We start from the raw sequence: 16,310 nt of genomic DNA, 5'->3' as shown, positions 1-16,310 counted from the left end.
CGTCACGTTTGCTCCTCAATTTCGACCTCCTACACCGTTCTAGCTGCTCAATTGTGTATTGTTCTGGTTCTCTCTCGAAAAGAGAGCAAAGAACACGGTCGACGTCGATTAAAACCGTTAAGATTCTGGGGCACCCTACGAGAACATAGCTCAAAACCACTTAAACAGAGCATTTTTAAACGTATTTTGTATTTAAACGGTAGATATAGGCATATTTTTATCCCCTAAAAATTTTTCATCTGTTCGGATTTCCTAGCTAAAAGTCTGGTGATCCGAAAATTATAGGGTTCAAAACTTACCTTTTCGAAATTTCAGCCAGAAAAAGGGCTCCCGAAAATTCTAGGTGACCTTTTTAGGGTAAAAATCCGTTAAAAATGGGCAATTATACCATTTTTCAGATGTTCGAAAATCCAAGGAGAGGCAGGCAAGCAAGACTGAATTTTACAACAAATGTTCCGAAAATTCTAGATCTCAAATCGTCTTCCGAAGAGATATTTTCCGAAAATTGACGTTGGGTGCCCCTGAAGATTGAGGCGATTCCTTCGTGACTTTTGTTTGTCTGAGTCACTTGGAGGATGTATAATTTCATGACGTCATTAGTGCAAACGCCATGACCCATTGCCCTCACGTGATCAATATCACCGCTGTTTCAGGACATCGGAGCCTCTCTCACCGACGAGTGTAGAGTTCGTATGATGTTTTGGTTGTTGGGTCTTTACCAGTAGCTCGCACGTTCACGGCTTTTCAGTGGATTTTCATTGTAGGTCAAAACTTGGTTGCCTTTGTGAACAAGAAACAAGCAAGGTAAAGAGAAAAACCTGATGCAATTTGATTCCTTTATAGGACTTGTTTTTTCGTACGGTCTGATACTGAACTGAGTTAGTTTAAGCATATAAATATGGCTTTGAATGTCTATCCTCTGTTTTGTAATTATGATGACGACAGCGATTCAATTACGTTATTGTATTTCACTAGGGACACGCTATTAACAAACTGAACAAACTGGACCGATATGTTGTAACGTTGCGTCGGGAAATTTGGGCAGATTTCAATTCCGACGATCAGCGCAACGATAGCGCATAAGATATAGAATCGCTGACAGTCGTCGCCGTGATAAATGTTTTTATTATGCAAGCTGACATATTTTCGTAGACAGGTATGTGTACAGCACCCCAGAAATGTCACTGCGATCTATAAATAGTTACAAAGCCGATTAAGCGGCAAACTCTAAATTTCACGCACTCATTTCAGCTCATTTACAAACTATGTAGGTTGCCTGCGGTAAACTAGTTAATTAATTAAGATTGCTGCTTTACATTTTCACGATTCAATTCGTTATCACCCGTGACCAATAGGGCAATGCAAGCAATGCCCGGACCTCAAGATGTACAGTCTGCAAGATTTTGATACTATCTAATTAGTGAGGGAAAAAGAATCGGAATAACATTACGGTAGTTGGTCGCGATCGTACATTGTTAAACTTGTTTACAAAACCAATCTTGCAGTCAGTCTAAGTTTGCATACAATTAACGTCACTTTAAAGGTGAATTGAAAATACATCACTTCGAGTAACGTCTACATCCATGTTTTCCATTGCTTAGAGGTACAAGACACAAGAAGTTTATACAGATACACAGGCACCATTCCCTTTAATGCTGAACTTTTTTGTCAAAATTGCCGTCATACTTGAGAGCTTTTCAAGGGGAAACAATGTTTCCTGGCTCACAATTCTCAAAATATGCACATATAGCAACGTTGAAATTCTGTTGAAAGACAACATTTTGGCCCTGAGGCTGATGCACATTGAATTGAAAACAATGAAAGAATGGGAATACTACTACTACTACTACTACTACTACTACTACTACTACTACTACTACTACTACTACTACTACTACTACTACTACTACTACTACTACTACTACTACTACTACTACTACTACTACTACTACTACTACTACTACTACTACTACTACTACTACTACTACTACTACTACTACTACTACTACTACTACTACTACTACTACTACTACTACTACTACTACTACTACTACTACTACTACTACTACTACTACTACTACTACTACTACTACTACTACTACTACTACTACTACTACTACTACTACTACTACTACTACTACTACTGCTACTGCTACTGCTACTGCTACTGCTGCTGCTGCTGCTGCTGCTGCTGCTACTGCTACTGCTACTGCTACTGCTACTAGAAATATTTATTTATATTTATTTATTTGTACATAATTTACGGAAATATTAAAAAGTGAAAATTGGAAGCACTATACAACATTGAAAATAATTGTAATTCATAAGAATACAGTCACTGTGTCAATAACGATTTCATTCCTTGTGGCTCAGATGTGATCAAATAGCTCTTACAGGCAGTACTATACAGTGTTTTAGAATTAACAAAAACATGGAGGAAGAAAATTTCAATTTAAAAGGGAAAAAACCCTGACAAAAAAAGAAATGGTAGTAATAATAATAAAAAAAGTAATAAATAAATAAATATGCATAAAACTGCATCCTGCAGAGATCAAATAATAATAATAATAATAATAATAATAATAATAATAATAATAATAATAATTTTATTTCAAAAATGTCTTTAATAATTCAACACTATTTACGAAAGGTCAATATATAAAAATTACAATATCTTTCAAATACATATATCAGATAATGCTTAAAGAAACCTATTTATAATTAATTAAGAATGCGTAAAAAAAAAAAGAAGACGTAAACAGACAAAATAATTTAAAGCGTATGGATCCCTAAATGTCCCTTTAAAAAAAACGTCAATAAATAGCTCCTTCAGTGTTCTCAATTTCTATATCAGTATTGCGAAAATCCCATGATTTCCTTACAGTGGATCTTAGAGTTCCTCTGAGACAGATTAATGCGGATCTCAGAAGTGCAAAAGAGGTTCTTGGTCGTATCCAAGATATTGTTTTGGCCTAGTCCTCTCCTTTGTTGATAGCAATCAACTCTGCTCGTCTGCTCTGGTAGTTCAAGCAACCTTTCCCATTCCACCAGTTGTTGTAAAACAAGAGAGACCTGGGATCCGTGGTGAGTTGTTGTAACCCGCTCCCAAGGTCTATAAACCAAGCCGAATATCCTGCCCGAGTCTATAAGGAATAATAATAATAATAATAATAATAATAATAATAATAATAATAATAATGATGATGATGATGATGATGATGATGATGATGATGATGATGATGATAATGATCATGGACAAGAAGAAGGAACAATGGCGGCGGAGTAAGTGTGACGTGTGTGCAACAACATCGTCACGCAATTCCTATGGGCGACCGTCACCGCCAAAAATACGAAGTATGTCAAAGGAATATAGCAATGTCAATTGGTTCATTGGCGCAGTGCAGAAGAGACTAAATGAGTTAGAAATGATGCAGCCTTAAGACAAGTACTCGTGTTGCCTTTTGTCAAATGGTTCACTCAAAAAGTAAACGAACTAGGAAGATATTAAATTGTCTAGTCATTTCTGTTAAAACGGAAGGGACTAACTAAAACCGTTCTATGGAAATTTCATCTTCCAAACACGAACTGGTATAGTGTGTCACCAAACGGTCCGGTGTGATGTTAATAAATGGCTTATCTTAACTTGACGTGGTTCAGTCCATCGATGTTCAGTGTAATATGAATCGCTTTAACGAAAGGTCATTTGATTTAGTATATTACAAATGCTTTATCGAAACAACAAATGACTCATATGGTATGTATATAAATCCACCAAACATGAAGTGGTTTATGCAAAGGACAAATGGTTTACCTTGATGTGAAATGAATTAAAGAAAAGAACACAAGTGGTTCAAAGTATCGGCAAATGATTCAATGTAATCTGAAACGGTTTAACAAACGGACGATTGATTTAGCGTAATCACAAATGGCCCACAGTCCACTAAGAAACGAATCGACCTAATATGAAATGGTTTTCCCTAATGCGAAATGAAGTAGAGAAAAGACAAATGGTTTGGGGCGACCACAAACGATTTAACCCTTTGCGTGACATAAAACACTTCGCCGAACCGCCAAAAATACCAATGTGAAATGGAACAGCCAAATGTCAAATGGAACAGCCAAGTCTAAAATGGAACAGTCCAAACGCAAGTGGGTCACGGTATCGGCAAATGATTCAATGTAATCTGACACGGTTTAACAAATTGACGTTTGATTTAGCGTAATCATAAGCGGCGCAGCGAAACAACAAATGGTCTGAAAGGAACTCAAATGCTACAGTCCACTAAAGAAACGGATCGAACTAAATATGAAATGGTTTATGCAAAGGGAAACGGTTTTCCCTGATGCGAAAAGAAGTAGAGAAAAGATGGTTTGGGGCGACCACAAACGATTTAACCCTTTGCGTGACATACATGTACAACACTTCGCCGAACCGCCAAAATGGAACAGCCAAGTCTGAAATGGCACAGTCCATGTGGGGTCTGACGTCAAGATCGGACATCAACTACTTAAAATTTGGCGCGAAAGCAGCTTGTTTACAATCGGGATTTCACCTGCCCTTTGTACATTTCGGTAAGTTTGCTTCTGCTGATTTTCTGTTAAAATTATTTATTGCCTTCATTACAGAGTTTCGTCGTCATGCCAAAGGAAGCATTGTTAAATTAATATTAACAGGAGCTCATGAGCTCCAGATATCAACTGTAGTTAGGATTGAAATGTTTACTCACGCAATTGCAAATGCATCATCGTCTTAGCCGTATCTTTTCTGAAGAGCTAGGAACAGTGGCCTGTTCCTTGTCTGCCAAACAAACAAATGTCCTGCTAAAGGTCGTCTCTGTTGAAAAGGAAAGTATTTTATAATTTACACCGGGAATTGATCATAATGAGAGTGACTACCGAGCACCGCTTCTTAATGACTAATAGCGATGGTAAAAAAAGAAATTCTAAGTGAAGGGCGAAAGGAACATAAGAACTATTTTGGTAGGAGCTCGAGTTCGTTGCCAGCCAACACAAAAGAAAAATAACGATTTAAAAAAGACATCAAAGTAAACAAAACAAAAATAAATAATAAAAAATAAACGCACGAATAATAACAAGAAACCTGTGTACGAGCTACTGCTGCCATTATTACTTCCACCGCTGATGACTTCGAAAACTAACTTAAATGTATAATAAAGAATTATGTGTTATTCACGTTCAGGAATAAGTCATTTTATTAAAAACTGAACTACGGATATCACATTTCCAGCATTTTCATTGGCTCGCCGGACACAGGTTATCAGCTCATATACATGCACTACCAAATATGGTCAATGAACACAGCAGCAAATACACAGTTTTGCGGCTCCGAGAAAAAATGGCCAAATAAATTCAACATAAAAGAGTTGTGATGTTGGGGTTTTTAATAAAACAATTATTCTACTCGGGCTTGCTGGATATGAAATGATCATAACCAACTTGGCGCTACGCGCCTCGTTGGTTATATATATCATTTCATATCCAGCGCGCTCTCGTAGAATAATTGTTAAATATATCACAGGCTTCCCAAGCTGAAAATACGTCGTGTATGCGACAGCTTGTGTATATAGAGAATTGTATGGGAAAATCACCGATCGTAAAAAAATTGTGTAAATAACTATCTCATTTGAAATAAAGTTGTTGTTGACTGCCTGGTCACAAGTCAACAACGGTCGTGTTGCCAGCGCGTGGTCAAATTCAAATGGACCAATCAGAGTTGAGGCTGAAACCATCTTGCGAGTTTCCGTTGTTGACTGCCCGGTCACAAGCCTCTGAGGAAAGCCGAAGAGGTGAATTTTAAGGCAAAGTTTTCGTTCGTCACGAGTCTTTCGGCAGCCGAAACACACTTATTTGGAGTGAAATTTATTGGGCTTTATGGAACTGTTGTTTTTATTGCGATTCGGGACTTTTCCTGTTGAGGAGAAAACGATTTGTGGAGTGAGGTCTGGCCGACGATGGATGGAGTTACCGGCCTTCCTATTATTTCAGTAACGGCCTTCCGGATGACTTCACTAAACGGCGTCAGAATGGCTCGAAACTCGGCAAAAGAGACAAGTTGGTCACACATTTGAGGTAGGAAAACTTTATTTCAAATGAGATAGTTATTTACACTTTTTTTTACGATCGGTGATTTTCCCATACAATTCTCTATATACACAAGCTGTCGCATACACCACCTATTTTCAGCTTGGGGAGCCTGTGAATATATATTCCAAATTTTGTTCAGGAATGGAAGGCCTTTTTGGGACGACAAATTAAAGGATAACAAGTTCAATTAACTTGTTTACTTTGATGTCTTTTTTAAATCGTTAATTTTCTTTGTGTTGGCTGGCAACGAACTCGAGCTCCTACCAAAATATTTCTTATGTTCCTTTCGCCCTTCACTTAGAATTTCTTTTTTTACCATCGCTATTAGTCATTAAGAAGCGGTGCTCGGTAGTCACTCTCATTATGATCAATTCCCGGTGTGAATTATAAAATACTTTCCTTTTCAACAGAGACGACCTTTAGCAGGACATTTGTTTGTTTGGCAGACAAGGAACAGGCCACTGTTCCTAGCTCTTCAGAAAAGATACGGCTAAGACGATGATGCATTTGCAATTGCGTGTGTAAACATTTCAATCCTAACTACAGTTGATATCTGGAGCTCATGAGCTCCTGTTAATATTAATTTACTAATGCTTTCTTTGGCATGACGACGAAACTCTGTAATGAAGGCAATAAATAATTTTAACAGAAAATCAGCAGAAGCAAACTTACCGAAATGTACAAAGGGCAGGTGAAATCCCGGTTGTAAACAAGCTGCTTTCGCGCCAAATTTTAAGTAGTTGATGTCCGATCTTGACGTCAGACCCCACATGGACTGTGCCATTTCAGACTTGGCTGTTCCATTCGACATTTGGCTGTTCCATTTCACATTGGTATTTTTGGCGGTTCGGCGAAGTGTTGTATGTCACGCAAAGGGTTAAATCGTTTGTGGTCGCCCCAAACCATTTGTCTTTTCTCTACTTCATTTCGCATCAGGGAAAACCGTTTTCCCTTTGCATAAACCATTTCATATTTAGTTCGATCCGTTTCTTTAGTGGACTGTAGCATTTGAGTTCCTTTCAGACCATTTGTTGTTTCGCTGCGCCGCTTATGATTACGCTAAATCAAACGTCAATTTGTTAAACCGTGTCAGATTACATTGAATCATTTGCCGATACCGTGACCCACTTGCGTTTGGACTGTTCCATTTTAGACTTGGCTGTTCCATTTGACATTTGGCTGTTCCATTTCACATTGGTATTTTTGGCGGTTCGGCGAAGTGTTTTATGTCACGCAAAGGGTTAAATCGTTTGTGGTCGCCCCAAACCATTTGTCTTTTCTCTACTTCATTTCGCATTAGGAAAAACCATTTCATATTAGGTCGATTCGTTTCTTAGTGGACTGTGGGCCATTTGTGATTACGCTAAATCAATCGTCCGTTTGTTAAACCGTTTCAGATTACATTGAATCATTTGCCGATACTTTGAACCACTTGTGTTTTTTTTTCTTTAATTCATTTCACATCAAGGTAAACCATTTGTCCTTTGCATAAACCACTTCATGTTAGGTAGATTTATATACATACCATATGAGTCATTTGTTGTTTCGATAAAGCATTTGTAAAAGGAGTACCCAACGGAGCCGCTCAGCAAAATACCCGCTCTACAGGGCAGAATTGCGCTGGCTGGGAAATTGAACATTCGCTACTTAACTTGCTGGAAAGTCTTTATAATCACCACGCTTGCTGGGAAATTATGTTGCAACGCGGGGCCTGGCTAGATAAAAAAATCTCTAGTTTGTAGAGTTTGTTTTTCTCGTGGTAACCGTACTATAAAAAAATATATCTATCTTCGCACCGTTGAATAGTTCCTCATTTTCCAGGGATAGTAGAGCGAGCGAAACATGCAATTAATTGAGTGTGAAAATCAAGCCACGCGAGAAAGGTGAAACGCGATCTCGCGCCAATTTTGCCAGTACAATATCTTTTTTCCTAATTATTGACTGGGGTGTGTCATTTTTAAGTTATGCAATAAAGCAAGGCTTATCTCATGCTGTGAATCCCTGTGAAATAGTTTCAACACACATTTGAGCGCACAGCACCGCTGGCGGTTTCGTATTGTTTGCTCGGTTTCGCTTTCGGTTTACATTTATCTTATTGTAGCTTGGAAGAAACCTCCTGCTTGTTTCGTTAGATTGTTAGGTTTTTTTGTCTAGTTAGCGGCTACAGGCAACTGGTCGATTCTGTGAAGTCAGCCAAAAGTTAAGGTAAGTAAAATGTTACGTTTTTTTTCTGATCTAGTCAGTTTAGGAAACGCCTCTGGAAAATGTTTTTTTCAAAACATTTCTCTACCGATAGAACACGCATAGTCTTTCCGTTGAATAATGCACAACATTAGCAGAACACATTCAAATCTCATTTCAAGTGGTTGTAATTGGCCAAGCTGGAATTTTCCGTTGGAACTATTTGACAATGGTGACAATGGTCACAATTTTAATACTGCACATATCTCATTTAGTGTAAGGTTTTGCTTCATAGGGGACGAGAAGCTAAAAACATTGTTACGTTGTTTTAGGGGAAGAAATTCAAAACTAAGATTTGTTTAAACACACTCTCCCTTTAGATCCTGTAGATCGCGGCTTCTTTGGGCGGCGGGAAACGTCGTTCAATTGCGGTCATTTCGAAGGCGTTGAGCTTATGGCCAGATATCTTTTTAATCTTTGAAGATCGCATTCGGTAAGAGAATTTTATGTTTGTTCTTCTTAAGCGCACTAGACCCAATTTCCCATCAAAATCGAGAGTCCATTTTCACTGTTACTTTAGGTTAGAGCAACGTTTCGCCTTGAAATGTGGCATTTCAACGCTTACTGAGGTCTGTGCCGTGAATTGTATTTGACGGTAAATTTCGATCTCTGGCTTTCCTTTTTTTAAAGACGTATTAACTTTTTGCAGCGTCTTTTCCATTTGCATGTACCTAAGCATCTGTACGCTAAAATTATATTATTTCGTGGAAATTTTTCAGAGGGACTGCCTACCAAGATTTTCCCCAGGTGAAAACTGAATAAAGTCGACTATATAAACATTGAAGTGTTTTTCTTGTCAATCATTTGTTGCCAATCAAGTAATAATTTTTTTACGCTTATGATGATGATCCCTCATTGACCAATAGTGCAAAGTACAATTTGTCTCTAGTGTGTATGTAGGCTTAGGTAATAAAAATTGTCAGGGGGCTAATTTCGGTTTGCGTTTTGCCAAGACAATTCAAAGTTTGTCCGCGAGTATAGACAGGCTCTTTTTATTTTAAATTTCCTTATTGTTTACGCTTGCGTTACAAAAGGGGAATAGTGCAGATATGGGAAACTACACTGAGCTAATAACAAACACAAAGGGCTGAAAAGGAATGGTGTCAGCTTTTATTAAGAACTTTTCATGAGCAGTGTAATCACTTTCTGAATAGACAAAACATGTGTGTGAATAACAAGGCAAAGAAAGTTGCAAATATCAGGTTAACGAACTCTCATCTGACACGTTCCCCCGGGAATTTCTCATTCAGTTTCATCCGAATACAATCCTCCATTTTCTGTCGGCGTGGTACACTGTTCGTTGGGAATCACGTGCGCTGGCAGTAAAGGTCGCGTAGGTGTTGAATACAATAACCCATTTATTTCCTGTTTATTGAATAAATGCATTGTTGCGTCTAAAGTAGGTCATCACTGGGTCATTATGTCTTGAATTTCAACCCAGTGACCTTGTTTTATTTCCTTGATCGACCTCTGTTTCAAGCTTATAAACAAAAATACCAAAGCGAATTAGGAAAAAGAGAACGTGTGAAAACCTTACTTAGAACTGATTTAAAATTAAGGTTCTTTGCCTGCAATGTGATTTTAAACTAAACAAAACCTTTTTTGCGAGACGTAGGAAAAGATGTTTATGGGAGAGGTTGCTTGACAAATTTTGAGAGTTCCTTTTTAATTCTCTGTGTTAAAAAGAAAACAGTTTATGACAGCGCAATTCAATACTAGGCCCTTGTGGTCCTTATTGAAAAATCTGACTATTTTCATACGTTCCATTCTACAGGTTTCAAATATCTTGGCAGAACTTTAAGATGCCTCAACCAGTCTTTGCAATAACACTACCGGATTACGTTTGTACGAAGCAATGAACACATCACTTTTGACTCATGAAATCTACATTTTGCTGATTGGTGTCACCGTGTGGTGTTAAAGTCAAACGGTCGAGTTTTATTTGGTGCCATTGCAATTAAAGCTTAACTTGAAACTGTTGAAGTCAAATCTAATAAATCTGTAATAAGAAAGTCGCGGTAAACTTTTCCCTGATCTTAAGCTTTGCACCAGTTCTGGTGTGAAACTTTTGCGGTGATTGTCTAACCAACTACGACCATGGCTTTTGCTGTGAAACTTTGCACCAGTTCTGGTGTGAAACTTTTGCGGTGATTGTCTAACCAAATACGACCATGGCTTTTGCTGTGAAACTTTGCACCAGTTCTGGTGTGAAACTTTTGCGGTGATTGTCTGACCAACTATGACCATGGGTTTTGCTGTGAAACTTTGCACCAGTTCTGGTGTGAAACTTTTGCGGTGATTGTCTAACCAAATACGACCATGGCTTTTGCTGTGAAACTTTGCACCAGTTCTGGTGTGAAACTTTTGCGGTGATTGTCTGACCAACTATGACCATGGGTTTTGCTGTGAAACTTTGCACCAGTTCTGGTGTGAAACTTTTGCGGTGATTGTCTGACCACATACGACCATGGCTTTTGCTGTGAAACTTTGCACCAGTTCTGGTGTGAAACTTTTGCGGTGATCGTCTGACCACATACGACCACGGCTTTTGCTGTGAAACTTTGCACCAGTTCTGGTGTGAAACTTTTGCGGTGATTGTCTAATCTACGACCATGGCTTTTGCTGTGAAACTTTGCACCAGTTCTGGTGTGAAACTTTTGTGGTGATTGTCTGACCAACTATGACCATGGGTTTTGCTGTGAAACTTTGCACCAGTTCTGGTGTGAAACTTTTGCGGTGATTGTCTAACCAAATACGACCATGGCTTTTGCTGTGAAACTTTGCACCAGTTCTGGTGTGAAACTTTTGAGGGAATGGTTTCCAGTTGATTGAAACAGCAAGATTAATGCATTGACTTTGCAGGTCGCATTTCACTTAAATGCCGAATTGTTACAGTGCACCACCAAGGGGAAAAAGAACTATACTAACATTTGACTCTGTGTTCATTGCGTTGTTATTTGTTTACGTGTCATCTTGATAGAACTTGCAACTACTTCCGAAGTTCACATTTTAGCGAGGACCTCTATTTCAAGAAACTGTGAGTACAGCTTATTATTATTATTATTATTATTATTATTATTATTATTACTATTATTGTTGTTATTATTATTAATATTATTAATATTTATTATTATTAATTTTCATTTATTATTGAATTATATATTACTATTGATGTTTATAGTACCTTCGACAATTATGTGTTGAAACCTTGCTGGCTGGCTCATAACGTACGCCAACGCTCGCTGGCAAACTCCAAAGTCCCTTATGCGCTGGCTGGCAGTATGTGTCGTTTCGCATTTTAAAATATGCTGGCTGGTTAAAAGCTGTCTCACACGATGGCTGGCTGAGAGTTTTATTTCCTGAAACTCTTGCTCGCTGGCAGTGAAGAGCGGGTATTTTTTTCCCAGGAAAGTTAAATATTAACGAAGATTGACGTAGAAACATTCTAATAGTGGTTACAACATTATATGAACAATTTTGTCAAAAATGGTGGTTGGGTACTCCTGTTTGTAATTACACTAAATCAATTGACCTGTCGTTAAAGCGATTCATATTACACTGAACATCGATGGACTGAACCACGTCAAGTTAAGATAAGCTATTTATTAACATCACACCGGAACGTTTGGTGACACACTATACCAGTTCGTGTTTGGAAGATGAACCGATCTTTATTTCCATAGAACGGTTTTAGTTAGTCCCTTCCGTTTTAACAGAAATGACTAGACAATTTAATATCTTCCTAGTTCGTTTACTTTTTGAGTGAACCATTTGACGAAAGGCAACACGAGTACTTGTATTTAGGCTGCATCATTTCTAACTCATTTAGTCTCTTCTGCACTGCGCCAATGAACCAATTGGCATTGCTATATTCCTTTGACATACTTCGTATTTTTGGCGGTGACGGCCGCCCATAAATTCCAGCCGACCAGAGATAAGCAAGAAAAATCTATATTTAGGAATTTATACGCAGCAAGGTTGAAAACAATTAGCAAATTTGCGAGAGGAGAGTAAATGTTAAGTGGTTACATCAAAGGAATTTATATTTCTTTTCAACGCAGAGGTGAACGAAAATGGCTGTTTCCATGCTAATGGAAAGATTAGCGAAAAACCTTGAGTGTGCAGTTTGTTTGGACACATACGATGATCCAAGAATGTTAAAATGCCAACATTCCTATTGCAAAAGGTGCCTGGAAAAAATCGTTGTCATAGTTGGCCATACTCAAAAGGTGACATGCCCTGAGTGCAGACAGAAAATAAAGGTAAGATATATTACTCAGTATCTCTTTTCAGCTTCATTAATTTAACATATTGCCATAAGGATGGTTGCATAAGTTCAATTAGGGTGTTCTACTCCTTATTCAGGCGTGTTTCAGAGAAAAGAATCCTACAAGTTGTTCTTTTTTTGTTATCAGGTTCGATAATCTGGCTTATGCCATCCCCAAACCGTTTGACAAAATCAGCAACCTCGTTCCCAGGGTCTCTTGTCGATGAGGACAATGGAGAGCCTGGAAACGAGGTTGCAAAGTCAGTAGGTTGAAAAGTTCTTTTAAGGAAAGGCAAGTCCATACCCTCACTCTTGTGAGGAGAAAGGGAGCGGATTGGAGCGGGGAGTAAAGTTTGAATGAAATAAAGGTTGTGGGCCGAAGGCTAATCGTTGGATGTAGACTCAAACACATGTTAGATACATGAAAACTTGAGCCACTAAATTTTCAGTATAAATTATGAATCCACTTTCTGTGCCTTAACGAGAGAAGACTTTTTAAACACTGAGAAAGTTATATTATAATACTTTTGTCTTCCCCAAGCACAAGAAATCGAGAACTTGAGTTTGTTCCAAATCTGCGCCATCTTGAAACGTCATCCAGGTACCCAGCATGCACCATGCCTAGCACACGACGGAATTTTTACAGTACCCCTCTTTGCTTAGAGTGCCCAATTCAGACGAAGTCGCTAAGTAGACGCATTAAAATCTTTGACTACCACCATTTAACTAAAAACATAATTAGTATCCTTTCCCAAACAATAATGGAAACAAATATCGCAAATCAAACAAAACAGGTTTCAGAATCCCAACTAGCAGGAGGAAGACCAGTTGGTTATAGCGTGGCCGAGGAGCTGAACTCGAGGCCACCGAGAAAGAACTCCACTTAGTGGTTGGAGTGGGACTCGAAAACGGGACCTCAGGATCTCAAGTCCAACGCCCAAACCACTCAGCCACGCTGCCTCCTTATGTCTATACTCAACCTCTCTCAGCCCCATAAGTCAAAACAAAAGACAGCTAACCGTTAGAAAGTCCATGGACTTGTATTCGGAAAGAAATATTATCGCGCTTTAGGGGAAAAATTGAAAATGATTCCAGTCTCTAACAAACAGTTTCTTGTGTTTCACCAGCTTGGATGGACTGGTGTTGCAGGTCTTCCGACCAACTTGCTGATCAACGACCTCTTAAGACTGTCATCAACCAATACTGATAACGCGAGCCCTTCTTGCGATAAGCACAACGACGAATTGATGGAGCTTTATTGTGAGGCATGCGACGAGCCCATTTGTCATGCCTGCCTGGTGATCGATCATCGTGACCACTCGTACACATCTATCAAAGACGTGTTTCCTGGTAAGAAAAGAGAGATCGTTAAGTTGATGAAAGATGCGAAATCGAAGGTATCTGCTCTCAGGGCTGAAGTTTTTTCTATAGAAGCGGAAGAGAACAAAGTAAGAGAGAATGATGCTGCTGTAAGTCGAGAGATCGACACCTTGATTGATGCCACCATCAATAAACACACTGCGGTTATGGAGCGTGAGAGGCAACGCTTGAAAGAAGAAGTGCATGCAAAATGTAAGCTCCAGTTAAGTAAATTGCATGACCGGAAAGAATCTCTTGCCAAATCCTTAAGTAGCGTAGAAGTTGCCCAACAATCAGTGGACTGCGAGGACAAGGTTAAGTTTCTGCGCTCTAAGAAAGAAATTGCAAGAAATTTAACCGACCTGCATTCCCTCGTGGGAGATTTCCATCCTTGTGAAAATGTCGTGTACGAGCTAGACAGGAAGTCGCTCGGGGAAGAAAAAATGCAAGGAATAGGAAAAATAAAGGCGCAAAGCGAGTATTGTTTAAGCATGGCTGGGGGCGAACCGGGAGTTATTTACACTGGAAGAGTGTGGCAATGGCGTGAATTTATCCTTACCGTTAACAGTGATGAAGCATCCCACCGGCAAAATGTGTTGGACGATTTCAAAGTGACTATCTTAGCACCGAATAAAGATACGCCCGTGCCTTTCTCGCTGGAGGATAAAGGAAATGGATCTCGCGGTTTCGGTTGGAGACCTGGCGTCAGTGGTGACCACAAGATTTCCATATTTAACGAGAAGCTCTTTGGAGGTGAAGCTCTCTGTAGTCCAGTTATTTGGGAAGTCCTTCCCCCGTTTTATCTTAAAACGTGGGTCTTCTTGCCTAATATTTTTCACCTTTTTACTGGTGTCCGAAGTTACACGTACTTGAGCAATTGTGTGTTTGAAGACGGCCAACATTCATGGGCAGTAAGGATGTTGAGACCTAGAGAAGCCAGACCTAGCGAACCCCGGGATTATTCTCACAAAGACATTCAGATTGGAGTAACGCATCCTTTTAGCGATGGTGCGTGGTACTGGCAGAATGCACAGCACATCTCCGCCGGTAACTGTACTGCAAGCTCCATAACGTCTCTTCAACGCTATGATGTGTTCGTTTGCTTCCTCGACTTGTTCAAAAGGCAGTTTACCATATACAACGAGCGAACAAAGGAGTCGGATATTTGGAGGGACATTGATGCCCCCGTCAGACCTCACCTCAGTCCCGACGCTTTTCTTCTTTCATACTTTGAAGTGCAATTTTGAGTTTGAGTGAGGCTCCAGCACTTTGCTATGTAACCTGACTTCTGGCTGTTATACACAAGTGTGGTGTCATTCACGCAGAAACCCTTCAAGCTAATCCTGCCAAGCCGACCACATGCTGGGAAGGTCAGACCACAACACCGGGAACTCTGTGCCCTATATAGCTACTCTTTTCGAATACTGTGTGTCTTTAACGTCCCACAGAGTTAATGAACAAGGGCCGTGAGACGGGACCTCCGCCTTATCGTCCTTATCCGAGCAGACTAGAAACTCTAACCATTTTCAGATGTAGTTACAAAGGCAGCACTTCCTCCTCAGTTATTTAAAGGCCCTGAGTGTCGGTCCGGCCGGGGATACGAACCCCCGACCATTATTCCACTAATGGCTCGACATCGACGCAAGCAACTTTTCAATGAGCCTAAAACTCTAACTTGAGTAATTTGATAATATCAGTTTGTTTCATCGACTATCGACCACATTTCACAAATAAATAACCAGCACTCCACAAGATTGACTGAACCCAATGGGCAAGTGTAGAATTATCTTGAGACTTCGAAACAAACTCTGTCATTTTGTCTGGCCTCTGTCAGTTCGATGCTGCGGCCAAAACGTTCTTTGAAATCGAGGGTGAAGATTTCTGAGCCGATCCGGACACACCAAGCACTAGCAGTTCTAGCTTGTTTTGACGTTCTCGTTTTTTTTCGCTTGAATTGCGCCGCTTCATCATTCTAATACAATTTTACGACATTTTGAAAAAGTTACAGGAAACAGCAAACATGGCAAACATTTGTCAAAATCGAAAACGTTTAATATTCGATGAATAAGCCTGGAACAGGCTATTTTTCAGTTGAAAGTGTGAAATATTTACCGGGGGATTGTGGGAAATATTGTCTAAGAAAAGAAAGAAATGAAATAATGGAAAACAAAATGCCGCCTTGGACTCCCAGAACACCCTGCTTCCCCAGGGACTCCCAGACTTAACCCCCTGCTCCGCCTGGGACACCCAGACCTAAACCCCTGCTTCGTCTTGGACTCCCAGACTTAATTATAACCCCTGGTTCGCCTCGGACTCCCAGACTTGTGGTGCTTATAGT

At 39.5% G+C, this 16,310-nt stretch overlaps 1 protein-coding gene across 10 annotated transcripts; it reads left to right on the top strand.

The window, feature by feature from the left end:
- Positions 1-651: 651 nt before the first annotated feature.
- Positions 652-16,069, top strand: LOC138019670 (tripartite motif-containing 55-like). 10 transcript variants are annotated; one of them, XM_068866529.1, is made up of 6 exons: positions 713-804; positions 976-1,156; positions 8,238-8,310; positions 10,121-11,383; positions 12,408-12,608; positions 13,741-16,069. In XM_068866529.1, exons 5-6 carry the CDS (start codon positions 12,420-12,422, stop codon positions 15,217-15,219), a joined length of 1,668 nt encoding a protein of 555 aa, XP_068722630.1. In that variant the 5' UTR covers positions 713-804; positions 976-1,156; positions 8,238-8,310; positions 10,121-11,383; positions 12,408-12,419; the 3' UTR covers positions 15,220-16,069. The 10 variants fall into 10 exon arrangements, with proteins under 10 accessions (XP_068722634.1, XP_068722633.1, XP_068722636.1 ...); XM_068866528.1 differs by lacking the exon at positions 713-804 and having other exon boundaries at positions 811-1,156; XM_068866532.1 differs by lacking the exons at positions 976-1,156; positions 8,238-8,310 and having other exon boundaries at positions 673-804; positions 11,209-11,383.
- Positions 16,070-16,310: the final 241 nt, after the last annotated feature.

Source organism: Montipora capricornis, chromosome 10 (genome assembly GCF_036669925.1).
Source record: "Montipora capricornis isolate CH-2021 chromosome 10, ASM3666992v2, whole genome shotgun sequence".
NCBI lineage: Eukaryota > Metazoa > Cnidaria > Anthozoa > Scleractinia > Acroporidae > Montipora > Montipora capricornis.
The sequence above is the reverse complement of the archived record's forward strand: the minus strand, read 5'-3'. Positions and strand labels throughout refer to the sequence as shown.

Excerpts from the sequence above, each read along its gene's own strand:
- LOC138019670 (XM_068866533.1), top strand. The coding sequence starts at position 12,420 with ATGGCTGTTTCCATGCTAATGGAAAGATTAGCGAAAAACCTTGAGTGT. Across the intron at positions 12,609-13,740 it reads AGTGCAGACAGAAAATAAAG|CTTGGATGGACTGGTGTTGC; the intron begins GTAAGATATATT and ends GTGTTTCACCAG.